The sequence below is a fragment of the Aphis gossypii genome, chromosome 3, assembly GCF_020184175.1.
Source record: "Aphis gossypii isolate Hap1 chromosome 3, ASM2018417v2, whole genome shotgun sequence".
NCBI classification, from domain to species: domain Eukaryota; kingdom Metazoa; phylum Arthropoda; class Insecta; order Hemiptera; family Aphididae; genus Aphis; species Aphis gossypii.
In genome coordinates, this window is record NC_065532.1 from 3,163,854 (window position 1) to 3,179,847 (window position 15,994).

The window sequence follows — 15,994 nt, forward strand, 5'->3', positions numbered from 1 at the left end:
CAACTAAAGGCAAATAACAACCCTTAGAATAATGGGCCAACAATACATGAAGAATGATTTAGAAATCACTACTATAGCAAATTCATTGTACTATTAAACAAATAAATAATCATTGAATTTTGTTCTAAGTATGTGTAAGAACGACGCAGCGGAAAATAATTACATACAACTAAGTTATTTTAAATTATAATTATGTTATTGAAACGAGTTATAAACAAACAATGTAGATAAAGTTCATTAGGTATTAGTGTTTATTAATTTAAATTTCATAATAACGTGATTTTGATTAATTTCACAGTATTGTTATATTTTAATCTACTCACAAATAAAAATGTAATTTCATTTAAAAAAAATAATTTTAATGGTAAGGTATATTAAAATGACCCATTGTACCATTATACATGAAAATAAAATCATAAAATGTAAAATACTGTTAGTTATTACTTAGATAACCTAGGTATTTAAAATTAAACATTAATATCATTATAAGTCCTCTATACTATTATAAATGTATAAATTTACAGAAAAACAAATGTTGATACACTAAGTGCATACAAAAGTTTATGGGCCCAGTGGAACAGGTGCTTTAAATTTGAAAGCAATAATAAATCATTGAGAGGAAAAAACTATTCGGATTGGAATTCGTTTTCACCAAAACATGATCATGATTTGTTAAGTACAGAGACTTATAGAAGTTTTTTTTTTTATTGCCACTCGTGATTTTCTTGAAAACTACTAGGGAATCGACTGTATAAAATATGCTAACAGTTCAAATGCCAGTTTGAAAAACGACAATACGTTAATTTTGGATATTCCATTTGCTTCAATCTGGTTCTAAAATTTTTCAATTGAGTTTTTAACAAATAAAAATCATTATAATATGTTATACAAATTTTACAAGTTAAAATCACCGTCCACTTATAATACGGTATACTATAGAAGATATTATAATTGTTTATTTTGCTATATTAAAATTCACTTTTATAAATTAATAATACATGTATTTCTAAAATAGTTATACTATGTGAATTTTATAGTTATAATCTGTAGGAATAATTTGCATTCATTGTTTAGTCAATTTCGATGGTTTTTTAAAATGCCACATGACAACTAGTAGTACCAATGTGCAGTATAAACAACTTAAAAAAAAAAAGTCTAAATAACTTAAGTATAGCTATTAAATTTAACTATATCTGATTTGGGTTAATATTTTTATATACTTATGTCATACACAGGCTCATCTATACATTATACTACCTATATGATTTAATATATGAACATACATAAATAATCGCAAAAAAAAATTTTCTCAACATGTTTTGTAGTATAAGATTTTTTTTAAAATTAAGTAGCCATCTAAACGTTACACTAATCACCGTTTTTATAACATTTATTTTTTTTCGATTAAATAGGCAATAAAGATAAATGTTTGAAAAAATACTATAACAGATAAATAATATAAAATTTTTCTAGTAATCAAAAGTCGTCATAACAGTACACAAACCATTTTATATTTAGGGATACATATACAATATACTAATGGACAAAATATTATATAGTAAGCCACGCAAACATTGAATAACTCTTGAAGTTTTCTGTTTGAAAGATGATAAAATATACTATATACGATGGATTGTGCAGATGACGTGTGTTTAAAGAGGCTTGGCGCCACCAGAGAAATGCTATTAAATAATGTTCTTAAGATGAAACGGGCAAGTAACGAATGAACACGTTTTATACTATACAATATGCACATTGCACGTAGTGTATGTTACTGAGTTTCGCAAGAGAATCACGTCGTACGAGGTTAAACAAATATCGATTTCTACGGGAAATGTGAAAATCCTTAGAGTAATCAACAATGCCAAGACTCAAACATTATTCGTAATACGCGATCACATAAAAATAAAAAATTGGTATTTACCAAAAAATATTTCATCAGTATCTTATTTAAAAACTGTTTTATAATTCGACTCAATCTGTTAAAGGATAAGTTTCACAGACGTTTTCTTACGTTAATATTTTAGAGAAAAATATAAATTAATGCAACAGATAGATAATAAGTACTTCAAGTTAAAAATAATATTACTATTGTTTTTTTTTTTTTTTGATACTTATCCGCTATTTAAAAAACTAATTCTTTATATACTATAAAATATCATTGTTTTCTTTAACTTTAGCCACATATTGTATGTTTAGTCTAAAAGCACTATACATTATAATCTATAGTATATTTTAACGATAAATAAAATTACTGTTATCCAAAACCATGAGTTTATACTAAATATTGGTTAATACAAACTTAATAGCGTTATAGTGCCCTTAATAAGTACAAGCATATAATTAAATTAAAAACAAACGCGGTCACTACTTCTATATAATTTAATTTATATACCTACTCCTGTGTAATTCATGTGTGTGCACCTATATAATTTTATGAATTAACCTCAACGTTTCTATAGTTCATACTTAATGTCTGTACGATTTGATGAGTACTCTTTAAGAAATTTGATATATTTGAAAATGCTTAAAGTTGAAACTCTAACCAAAAATATATGATTACATTTTACATAGTATATTGTCATACTGAAAACTAAATGACTATCGTTAAAAACTTATATTATAAAATGTTTGAAAAATTATAATAAATTTAGGTTATTATTGTCTTATTATGTAATTGATGCGTCGATGCTAAAAACTCTGTAATATATTACTTTTTTTACTAAAAGAATTGAACATAATATAATGATAAAAGTGATATTTTAAATGGACAGTTAAAATGTTATAAGTACCTATCGTTTTCAGAAGAGAGTATACATTTTATAGACTTTTCCGTGAAATTTGATACCTGAATAAACATAAAATACCGAGTATTATAGTATAATATACACATTTTAATTTATAGGTAACTAGGTATTTATTTAACAATTTTTTTTTTAAACTTAACGTCAAAAATAAAAAAGTAACGTTGGGTTTAATTATTTAGCAGATGTTAAATATATTAAGCTATTTGGTAAAAAAAAAAAACAATATTACGATACAAAACTGAAGAACCGAGTTTATAATGTAATTATAACATTTAAACGTCATAACCATAATTAACTAATTATTAAATTAATTAAACTGAACTTTATTATTGTACTAGGATGTATTAATTTTGTATAATCAATAAAAATATATACCTTTGTTAAAAAAAAATGGAAATGTACGCGTTTCTTATATGTTACCTAGTCGATTGTAAATTATTATTTGGTTGTTGCGCTTTAATTAACGGTTTAATAATCTAACCAAGTAGAAATATTGTTGTAACGAGGTTAACAAAAATGTTGTACAAACACAAAACGGAACTAGGTACTAAACATTATGATAGTCGTTATTTCAATTTATTACTTGGTTACAAATTCAAGATATTTTTTTTAATTATAACATGTTTTAAGTATTTTTTTGTCTAAAACTTGTCAACACAAATAACCCTTTTGGTTTCATAGAGTTGTTTCTTTAAAGTAGATTTAATTATTATCTAGTATACCTACTATACTATTATTCCTGAAGATGCTAACATTTTTTTTAAATATTTATTTAAATAATTTTACACGAGTTATTTCAAAATAATACTTTTTAAAAATGATTATATTTTTTCATTATTATCTTTTTATGTCTTTTACTTTTTGAATGATAGATAGTATAAAGTTTTATTTCATATTCAAAATAAGAATATTTTTCGGAGTATTTCTATACATAAAAATCGAATTTAAAATGAGTAATTAAATACTTAATTTTGTAGTTTTTAATTTAATGTTTTTGCCTAATTGTGTAAGGTATAAAGATATAATATAGTTGAAAAGTGCTTATTTGTACTTAAAAATTAAAAAAATACATAATATACGCGTTCAATATTTTTCACAGGTAGGGACAATGTTTGATAGTTTAAGAAATACTTTAGCAGTAGATTAAATTAAAATAATAAAACTGTGTATGAAGCAAAAAATACATGAAGTTGGCATTAAGTGGGTGGTACTAATAGCTTTGACTGTTTCAGTGTTTTTATATGAAAAAAAATGTACGGATGTTTTTTTTTGAAAAAAATGCTTTTCGGTAAAAAAAAAATAAAAAAAATATTAAGTTCTATTTATTATTTTGTTAATTATATAGTATAACTGTGTGTGCTATCTCTAACACAGGGCGAGTAGGGTTTGATGTCTTAGTTTTTATGTTAGTACGCTGCGCAGTACTAGCGTACCTACTAATAATTTTATGAGGCAAGTAAATTATAGCAACGATCCCACATATAGCATGCAATACCTTAGTCTGGGATGCAATCAAGATGCAATCAAGATAGGTACCTAACGAACGAAAATTAAACGTTTCGACATAATTTATAACCAACTAACATGCAATATTTGAACATTGTAATATATGAATCCCTGTAATAAATGCAATAAAATATGTTTAAATTATAAACCTTATACCTATTTATTGTTATTACACTGAAATTGAAACGACAATAATTAATATATAAACATTTTTAATTCCCGCAATAATTTATAATAGTTTGTACTATTATTACTATTACAAGACGAAAATATAAAATTTAAGTTGGTAATTTTTTTACTTTGTATTAATATTGAACAAAACATCATTAATCCATACCTGTTGACTACGATTTTCTAAAAAAAAAACTTTAATTAAATTGCTTGAAATCCCTTAAATACCATATCTATTTAGCTTATAAAACGATATTTTATGAACAACTGAATCAAATGTTGTTTTTTTTTTTGACATCAAGGAAAATTCTAAGTACCTAGTTACCGTCATCTAATTATTATGTATACAACTAGACTAACAAGAGTATTTATATCAATGTACTTTTAGTATCTCTGAAATCAAATTGATTTTTAGAAGAAAAAAAATTTCTCAAGAAAATCGTAAAAAATCTTTTTAAACATTTCTCCAGATCCTTTGATAACGTACGACTGTACGAGTAATAGCTACACGTTAAGGAAACGATGGACAGTGATTTGAATTTTTTTCAGCTTGTTATAAAAGAGGTACAATTAAAGTATGATTAAATACATTTGTTAAAATTGTTGATGTAAGAAATATATTGAAAATATGCATTAATAAAAATGTACAGTCAATAATCTGTTTTAGTGTATTGTTTGATAATTCCAAAGCATAAAAAGAAATACATTCTTTGCAACAGAAAATATGTATTTTAATCTTTTCCTTAGCTATATAATTAAGGAAAATTGAATTTGGGTTAACTCAAATATTGAATTTATCCTTATTAACAGGATTATAAATTTTCAATCGTTCAAGAAATTTTCAACAACTGTAGCAAAAAATGTATTAAGTTCGTTAGTAATATCTGCTGCACTATCTATTACTATACCTAATTTATTTTCAGAATCAAAATTCAAAGAACTATTTTTGTTTTTATTAATAATTACCTTACTATACATTGCTTCATTTATTATATTCCAAACCTTTTTGTAATCGCCTTTTATCTTATTTATATTTTTAGAGATTTATTTCTAGCACATATAATAACTTTTGTTAATACATTTGAAGTTGTAATAGCTTGTCATGTCTTTACATCTTATTTAGATTACTGTACTGGGTGTAATCCATTTCTTATACTATTCTAATTAGGTAGTTCGCTTTAATAGTGTTACTTCAAACTAACTTTATTTTGTGCTATTGCAACGTTTTTATGCTATATAATAAGTAATGAGTAATGATTATGTCACGATCAACAATCAACGTGAATAAAATTTTATTAAAATTGACTATAATCACTATAGAATAAACATTTAACAGTATAGGTATGTACTAAATTGTTTATAAAATGTAATTTCAATAATATATTTATCACATTTATATTTGTGTAAATTTCATAATTTATGTTTTAAAATACAGAGTACTCTCGATTATCCACGGAATAAGATAGCTTGGATAATCAAATTCCACTGATAATCCGCAAAATTAAAATTCAAACGAAAATATTATAATAATTACAATAGACAAATATATTATACATGTATATTATTAAAAAAAATAAATCGTGTAATTTTATAGTATTCAAGGAAAATTAAATTAGAGCATGTTTTATTTTTATTTAAACATTCAAATAAATATATTTTATACTACAATAGTATTTTAAATTTTATAATTATTTTTATAATGTTTGTACACATAATATTATACGTGTATGTAGATTATACAAGAACAGATACAGATTACGATTTGAAGTTAAGTGTTACAGATTCTGACAGGAATACCAATCTAAAGAATTTGAAATTTTGTTAATTAAGCGTTGTTTCAAACTGTTAGAATCTACCTAACACAGAACTACCTACCTACTTCAAAGAGCATATTAGGTATGTTCAAGGGGGATGCAGAATATACGCTAGTATACCCTGCGGGCTATAGCAGACAATTGTTGTAGAGAATATATGAATAAAGTCCCAAAATAATTATTTTTAGAAAAAGAATTAGAAATTAACGTCAATTATATTACAAAACTTATCTAATTATATCAATTTCAATAAATACATCTTAAAAAAAAAAAAAAATTATATTAACTTATAATTTTTTATAAGAAGCAATAATAATAAATATTTTTTAGGTAATTGTAAAGCACTTTATTTGTAACCTTAGGGACATTTATATTATTGGGGAGAATAATATATTATTATATCAGCCACATTTATACCTACAACCTACTGCGATTAAAGTCTTCGCAGGTGTTTGTCAACTTTACTGTACTAATTATTATAAGTAATTTATAATAATGAATATGATTGTAAGATTATTATTTGTTGCTATAATGTATAATGCTATATGTAATAATATGGGTTCTAGGTATTCATAATCTACTTTAGACTTCTAAAAAGTCATGCTTTTAGTATAAAACCATGTCACATTATTTTTTTAATTTAAACATTAAACATGATCATACAAATCATATTACAGGTTTCCTGGATTCGTAGACGAGACTACCGACTACTCACCGTCGGGCTATCCACATACACGGAAGATTTGCGGTTTCAATCTCTGCACCACGTTCAGACTGGGGTAAGTGCATAATTTGAATACCTATGGCAATTACTTTTACGTTTATATTATTCGTACGAAACGTTTATTATTATTAATACTGTAGAACTAATATAATAATTTATGTTTACGATGACTGTCGAATCATAATAAAAAATATATACATATAATATTGTTAAATTTTTACAATAATAATATTTCAAGTATAAAATGTTGAAAATATTGATATTTTATATTGCTCTGGCAGAAATTAGCAGAAGAAATAAATCAGGCAATGGCTTAATTTATCCATACCTATCCTATTTCCTGAGTATACGGATACCACTATTCACAGTTTAAATAAAATAAGTATAAAATTAGTCATTTATAATAATATATTTTATAGTATAAGATTTTGTAGTTATTTCATTGAAACTAGAATGGAATTAGTGAATATATTTTATTATTTAATACATCATATAACTTGTCTATTGGTTTCGAATTGTGGCATTTCTTTTGAGCATACATTATTTCTAGTAAAGTTCAACGGTAAATTTATGAGAAACATCTAACATCTGTCGGAGTTAGAGTTAGTTCGTTAACTCGTAAAATGTATTGTACAAATGGTTTTGAGGAAAAAGCAGCCAATTTTTTTTTCTTTTCATTTTGCTGCAGGTGCAATGTATAATATTCCCAAGTAAACTCGTTTATCCGTCATAGCGTCATACTATACGTAAGATAAATATATATATATATATGTACGGAGTATACTACAGGTATACAGGTATACACAATGATAATGTAAAAACGGTAAAGTCAAATTCCGAATATTTGAATTCACGGTCGAACAAAACATATTTCTATAAAAGTATGAGTTGCATAACTGTTCTTCAAAAATAATTTTAGTATTCACTTATATCGTAGAAAATTGGTCATAAGTACGTTTTACTCTTGTTATCAACTATTTTAAAACTTTTATAATATATACTATTAACAATTGCCATAAATTACTGTTTTTTTAATATTTATTATTTACATATTATTAAAAGGATTTAACCAAGGACCAGGTGTGGAGGAAACATCAAAACCATATTTGAATATAATAATAATTAATATAATTATTTAACCATGTATATATGCGTGTCTTCCCGGCCTGCGCCCGGTATATTAACAGATTAATGTTTCATAAATAATACGTTATAAAAACCAGGTGAAAAGCTAGTATTATCTAGAATTAACTATATATGATTTGTATGAAAAATAATTTTTTAGTATAATTTTCATGATTATACTTACAAATAATAAATTCCTAAAATAAAATTATTTAATTAAAGCTAACCAATATGCAATTGCAAATTGCAATATAATAACATTAATAACCTTTAATTTATATTACCTATATAGAAGTATAAAATACAGTTCTAGAAAAAATTAACATTTTTTATAAATTTTAATCAAAAAGAAATCAAACCTATAATATTATATTATTGTACAAATAAAATCGAAAACTATCCCCGACAAGTGAAAACACAATATTGTTTAACGAATATTCACAAATATGAAACAGGCTAGACATCTTATTGAAAACTTAACATTTAAGTACATATTATAATTCCATTGTACATATTATATATTTGTTGTTATGTATATTTCATATTATTTAATAAACTTCAAATGTAATTATGTAAACAAAATAGTAATGTTGTTTTGAACTAACAAAAGATAATATAATAGTTCAAAAAAGTGGTTCTTTGAATAAAAAGTAACATAATGACAATTGACAATGCTTTTGCGTTTTGACCATAGCACAGTCCTGAGAATTAACTTCCTTCCGGTTTATTTTAAAGTTTAAATATAAACAGAAGTTCAAAAGAGCACTTTTAACTTGTTTAAAACATTTTGTATTCAGTTATATAATATGATAATGGTAATCATAATAATATAATCCTTTGGTTTTTTTTAATGTTATTTTATCATACAAATTATTATTATTATTAAATGAGTACTTATTAATAATTAAAGCAAAAATGCAAAATACTTACATTAAGTATACCGTTTCCTAAAAAATTATAACGAAAATTGAATAATATATCATCAAATATTTCAACCTACTTTTTACTAGTCAAGTATATCCAACTTTATTGCGGTTATTTATAACTATAATAATAGCAGAACCTATATGATTTTCTTACTTTTATACACATTTTATTACAACACACAAACACGTAGGATGGGGATTCTATCATTTTATTCAATAAAAATGAAAATAAATACATTTTTTTTTATTCAGACCTGACCCACCAACACCGGCATGCCGATTTTCATTAATAAAAGTAAAAATTCTAATGCTTAAGACCGTAGATATAACAACTTCACAACATCAAGAAAATATCTTTATAGAATAAAATAATTTATGATCAACATTTGAATACAATTACTTATTCTATAATATTATTGTTTTCAAATACTAATTACCTAGTAATTATTTGATTGAACATTTAGTTAAGTGCTTTATAGTAGAACCTACATAAGAATTAAAATTAATTGAAAAATGTGTGGTTAAAAATAAATGCTGGAAGTAATGGTAATACGTTTATAGATTGAGATGAAACAAAACCCATGTATAAATCACTCTATAGCAACCTATATGGGTTGAAGAACTAAACCATAAATCCTTTTCAAGTCTCAAAAAATCTATTTTATACAACTTTTATTGAAAACGGTACAGTAGTTTTTGAGTCTTAAGTAGACAAATAAAAACAGATAGAAACATTTATTTAGATATATAAATATCTAGAAAGGACGTGAGGTTTTCTTGATAATTGTTTATCATATTTGTTATTATTTAGTATATCAAACAATACTTTTTAAGGAAGAAAATATTATAATATTATACAAAGTAAATAATAATACTTTCTATAATAACTTTACAAACAAATTACAATTTTAGACTACACATTTGTATAATTTCTATTTTCGTAATGTACCTAGTTGAAGAGTTGTGAATTTGGTAAACTTACCCTATAAATATGACCGGTGTGTGTAAATAAATTTACATAAATTTCATCGATGTTTATTTTACCGGATATAAATTTGTTTTGCCGTTGTTCATCGAGTGACCCTTACTGGCCTTACTCATGGCTCTATATTAGCGCAATTAGTGATGTGTCTACTCGTTTTTAGCATCGGTAAAATTTACTGTTAAAAATATGTATACACAGCATTAACATAAAATTATAAAAACTAATTGAGTATAGATTATATTCTTAATATTTTAACATCTGTAACGATTACCTATGTACAAAAACAGGATGTTGAAAAAAGAATAAAATATAGCTGAGTAATGATAAATTCATTTAAAATAAATACATAATTATTCAATTCATCTATAATATGATTTTATTTTATAAAATATCTTATTTACCACATAACCCGTCGTTGGTGTCACTAATATTTTACCATCGTTGGTGTCGTGTTAGCGTTTCGCTCACCTATTAAAATACATGTGTGGACACTGGGCATGCAAATTAATATACCGCGGTACTGACAAATATCATCATTTTATCAATATTGAACTGCTAAAGCATAATAATAAAATAATATAATAAAATATCAAGATATATGGTAAAGTAAATAAGGCGATCAGTGACGTGCGGCCACTGGGGCGAGCCCAACGCCAACATAATATACGATATTTTTACGTATACGGCAACATTGGACTTCAATAACTTTGTTAGTTTATTTATAACATTTAATGTTTTTCCGTATTCATTTTCGTAAATAACTCAGTGGAGCATTTATATGATATTGTCTAAATCGAATGCAATATAAACCAGACACTAGTGGTTCTAAAATAGTAATTGTGTGAGCGAAATGCTCATAGCGACACCAACGACGGGAAAATAAGAATATAAATAAAATATATTATTATATAATATAATATTACGAATTTATTATAATAAAATCTCGTTGTGATGAGTACATCGTAAATTCGTATTAAACATTCAAAAATAAGTTTTGTCCAGTGCTTACTACAATATATTATACAAATAGCGACAGTTTCATAATAAATATAATCATCTTGGTACCAGCGAGAGTTGGGAGGATATATTATTCTGTGTCGGACCACACTAGGTGTTCTCGCTGAATTCGCTGTGATCCAAAGACTCAGGATGTGGTAAAATTTATTTAAAGGAAAACAAATGTTTTAAATTTAGTTATTTTTCAAAGGCTTATTATTTAAAAAAAAAATACTAGCCTATGGTCCAATACTTTTTATTAGTTTATTACCTGTTTAATTTACAATCGATATTCGATAACCATATTGACAGTTGTTACTATATAATATTACTATAAATGCTACCTGGCTATCTTACATTTGTATTGTTCAGATTAATAATTATGGTTTTTGTTTAAAATTTAAATTTTTTATATTTTAATCAATGAGCTGTAACCAATATGAATTGTTATCTAAACATTCTAAACAGATGCCATATACTCGATATAGTGAGTCGTGAATCACTATAGGTATTAGCATTTTCTATTTATATTATTTGTTTCTATGAAATTATTTAAATTACATAGATAGATCAAATCATTTACATTCAGTTAAAATCAAAATGTATAAGTCGAGCCAGAGATTATAACCTAATATTTAGAGGCTGAGTAAAGAACCTTAAGAATCTAATACTTGTAATAATAATTCACACGTTCGGACCGGGTCGACAAGACACTAATTAATAGGTAATGTGCCAAAATACCAAAGGCTGATAAACATCGTGATTCGTGATGGTTAAATAATGTACCTATACCCATATGTTTAATATGATAATGTATAATATTTTATAATAATATAATATGTAGTTTGTTGGACATAGGTTTATTTGTGTACCTACTCTTCTCTAAATATTACATTAGAAATAAGGGACAATGGTATTTTGGATACCGCACTACTGCAGTATAGTAACAAAGAAGGTAATAAGTAATTCACAAATATTATTATTATAGATATAATAATAAGGTTCTTATTAAAACTATTATGCATCCTTCAGGCGTCAATAGAATATATTATAATATAAATGATAATTGTTATATACAAAATCTATTAGTTACTCACTTACTCATAAACAAAGTCAACGCGTAGTGTTTTTGCTAGAAACTATATAAAAACTTTATTATTTAAAATCTAAATAAATTATTCAACAATATTAATATGGATATTGTGGTCCAACAGTATAAAATATATCCAATGTACGTAGATAATAAAATCGGTATAGGGGCGTATTTGGGATAATTTTTCAGGGAGGGGGGCAAAATACAAAAAAACTTCATTAGTGACTTCAAATTTAAATTTAAATTTTGTTTAATGTGACAATTTAGTAACACAGAACATGGTACCTATAATTTTAGAAACGGTTTCTATTTACAAAACTGAATACCGTATATTTGGTGGGAACACAATATAGGCCCCCCCTCAAACGCCACTGAATCGGTAACTAAGTTACACTTACTCAAAGAGACGCCTCTCAGACGTCGTATTCAGAAAAATATGAATAATACAGAATAAATCGTTCAAAAAAAAAAAAAAATGTATACATTTAATATAAGTAAAAGTCGTAAGACTTTTGAATACGATTATAATAATAAAGAATTTCAAATTTGACAACACGAAGTCTTTTAGCTAAATTAATGATGTACAATAAAACTTTTAGAAATTACGACATAAATTCGTGAGTTCATAAGGTGGGATGTGTGTAATAGTACTGTATATATATATTATGATTGGCACCATGTCTTCAAATTAAAAATAGACTCATATTATATCAAAGTATATTATGTCAATGGCTATACAAGGATTTCCCAGTGTTGGTAAGTTATAATATATTATTACAGGTATTCATGTAGAGATCAAAGAAGCATCTAAAACTATAGGTGGTAACCATATTTGATATCTTTGTATATATATAAAAAAAATAGAAAAGTAGATAACTGCTCTGTTCGTTCTACTGTATAATATGCGTACCTCGTCTTTAAGTAGGTATTGAAATAAATAGTCATTGAAGGAATATATTAAATTTGTATTGAATGATAAATCATTACATAAGTCTGGAAATGATTCTGAGCGAAGACTTGTCTGTCAGTCTATATAGTATATATTATTTTATTTATAGTAAGTATATTTCATGATAATTGTAAGAACATAATTTATTTCACCATTCGTAATATGAAAAGTTGATTAAACGTTTGCCTAAAACATAGCAATATAGCATTTATTATACTATTAATAATATAATATTTATACATATAAAGCAACACGATGTAAATAGATATACCTAATAACGTTAATTCTTATATTATATTCCAAGTGTTAGCATTAACACATTAACAATTGATATTTCATTTGTTAGTACGATATTGTTATAATGTTAAATACACTGACACACTGTAATTTTTAACAAAACAATTGAAGTATATCTTCATAAAGATATAATATTCTAATATTATATTTTATCACGGGTTTTATTGGAATGACATACCTAATTAAAATTAATTATACGTCATACGTTTATAGTTAAGTTGAATGTCAATATTTCATACTATCTATATCATACTATATTACTATACTATCAATTTTATTAACATAATTTTTAATCAATTATTTTCTGTTATACTGCTTAATTTGCTGTACCTAACTATTATTAATAAAAGAATAATTTTCTCAATATAATATAATATAATCTAGAAATTAACAGCAATTTAAAATATACATAGGATTTAAACTAAAATTATTTAAGTAGACCACTATTGTAGATTAGTAGATGTTATTTTACTACGTAGTTAATGATAAGTAGTCTAACATCATACTAATATTATGTAGCTACTTCATTATAGTTACAAAAATCATTTGTATTGAAATCGACTGCGATGTATTTAATATTAATTAGATGAGTTATTTTTATAATTTTTTTTTTCTGTTCATAACGCATACGGCAGTGTGAATATATTTTGTATATTAAATAATATAATATTATTGCACTTGGTCACAAAAATAAGTATAAATTGATCAAAAAAACGTCGAGTTTAGATTTTAATATTTTCATAGTTTTACTTTAGAGTCTAAAGTTTAGACTATATACCATACAGAAACATTATTATTTATTATACATTTCACATTTATACTTGGCATTCAATATAAATTTCGATTTTTTGTTTTAGTTATGTGTATTAGTTTAAAGATGATGCAATAGAGAAAAAATATGCTTTCGTAATATTCGTAATTGTTTATTTATTATTTTGTTTATATATATTTAGAAGAAAATCACTCATTAGTCAGTCATCACAACAATTATAAAGCATATTATTTAGGGTTAGCTACATCTATTTTTCTAAATATATTGCTTCTAACAGTCACAACAATGTAATATCCGTTTAAATTTATGTTTTTCTATTTTTTTCGAATCGAATATTATAAAATATAAAACCGATATGCTCAACCCTCAAAAACAACTTATAATAGCTATTTTTAAAAACAATGATAGGTTATTGTTCTAAAATCGTACAAAAAACTGTGTCATATGAATGTGATTTATTTAAAATATAATATTATCAGTAGCGGCTCGTGAGTAAATATTCTGGTGAGACTGGGAGACTTAAATTATTTAACATAAAACTGTTAAATACAAACAAAAAATCTTGTACATACAACAACAAATAAGAAAAACCTTTTTATTGAAAATTTAACTATTCAGTATTACTTCCAAAAATAATAAATATATATCAGATAGTACGCTTGTAAACATACTATAATTATTATTTATTAAATAATAAATGATAAATGTAATCAATTATGACGGAGCAGTCGACGCACGGTACGGCAATTATTGTCGTGAACTCAGTTTCAATAGCGACTTATTCTCCCTGGCCCCCTCCGTCAAACCAGCCGTAACATTACATGTTAACTGTCAGGCGGCAGTTTCACTGTAATGACGACCGTCGTCGAAAAACTAAAATAGTATTTCCGTTGAAATAACTATTTTTAAGTTTTAGATTTTGTGGCTTTTAATTTATAATAATAACCAAAAAAAACGATATAAATGATATTATAGTATATTTTCAATTCAAATAAAAATATTTTTATATTTAATTAATTATTATTTACAAATGGCTGTTATTTTTTAAGAGGAAGACTTAGTCTCAAAGTCTTCCTGAAATCCTGACGAGCCGCCCCTGAATTTTATATTGTCCCTTGTCCATGGATCTGAGAGAAAAAACAAATACCTACATCACCTATCTGTTGTTCCTTCGCCTTATAATTTTTTTCAAATATATATAAATTTTTTTTTACTTATATATTATCTGCATTGAATTATTGTAAAGATATATTTAAAAATTACACATTTTTAACTAATAGATATACCTATATACATTTATACGTCATAATTTATTAGTTATAGTACCTATATTAAATATCAAAATGGTTGTTAAAGAAAATTTAAAGCCAACGTTCACTTAGTGTCGGTATATAACAAAATATATTATTGTAAATACATTAAACATACTAATTAACCTAATCAGTAACTATAGAAGGAATAAAATATTAAAATATTTGTAAATTAACTATAATATTTTAAGTCTTAACTAATGAAACAAAACGTAAATATCTGAAAATTTTTTAAACATTTTAAAAATATACAATATGGTCAAATATTGAAATATATAATATACCTTACCTTAATCTAATATTTAACTATTAGTTTGTACCTATACCGGCTAAAACAACTCCGCTTTTTCGTGTATAGTAAATTTATGTATATTAAAATTTGGTATATTTCTCCTATATGCCATATATTATGACGTACTTGACGTATCTAGGAATTTACCACTGCTTCTGCAATTCAGTTTCAATAATCCCAGATCATCGGAAACACGTAATAGACAATAGTCAATAGACTTCCATTAT

The 15,994-nt window shown here is 24.9% G+C and overlaps 1 protein-coding gene across 3 annotated transcripts in view; it reads left to right on the top strand.

Moving 5' to 3' along the window:
- Positions 1 to 15,994, top strand: part of LOC114128981 (hemicentin-2-like) — a 364,378-nt gene that overhangs the window by 273,090 nt on the left and 75,294 nt on the right. For all 3 annotated transcript variants that reach the window (XM_050204625.1, XM_050204624.1, XM_027993598.2), the window contains exon 4: positions 6,976 to 7,077. In XM_050204625.1, the coding sequence (XP_050060582.1) occupies positions 6,976 to 7,077 (102 nt within the window). The remainder of the gene's footprint in view (positions 1 to 6,975; positions 7,078 to 15,994) is intronic.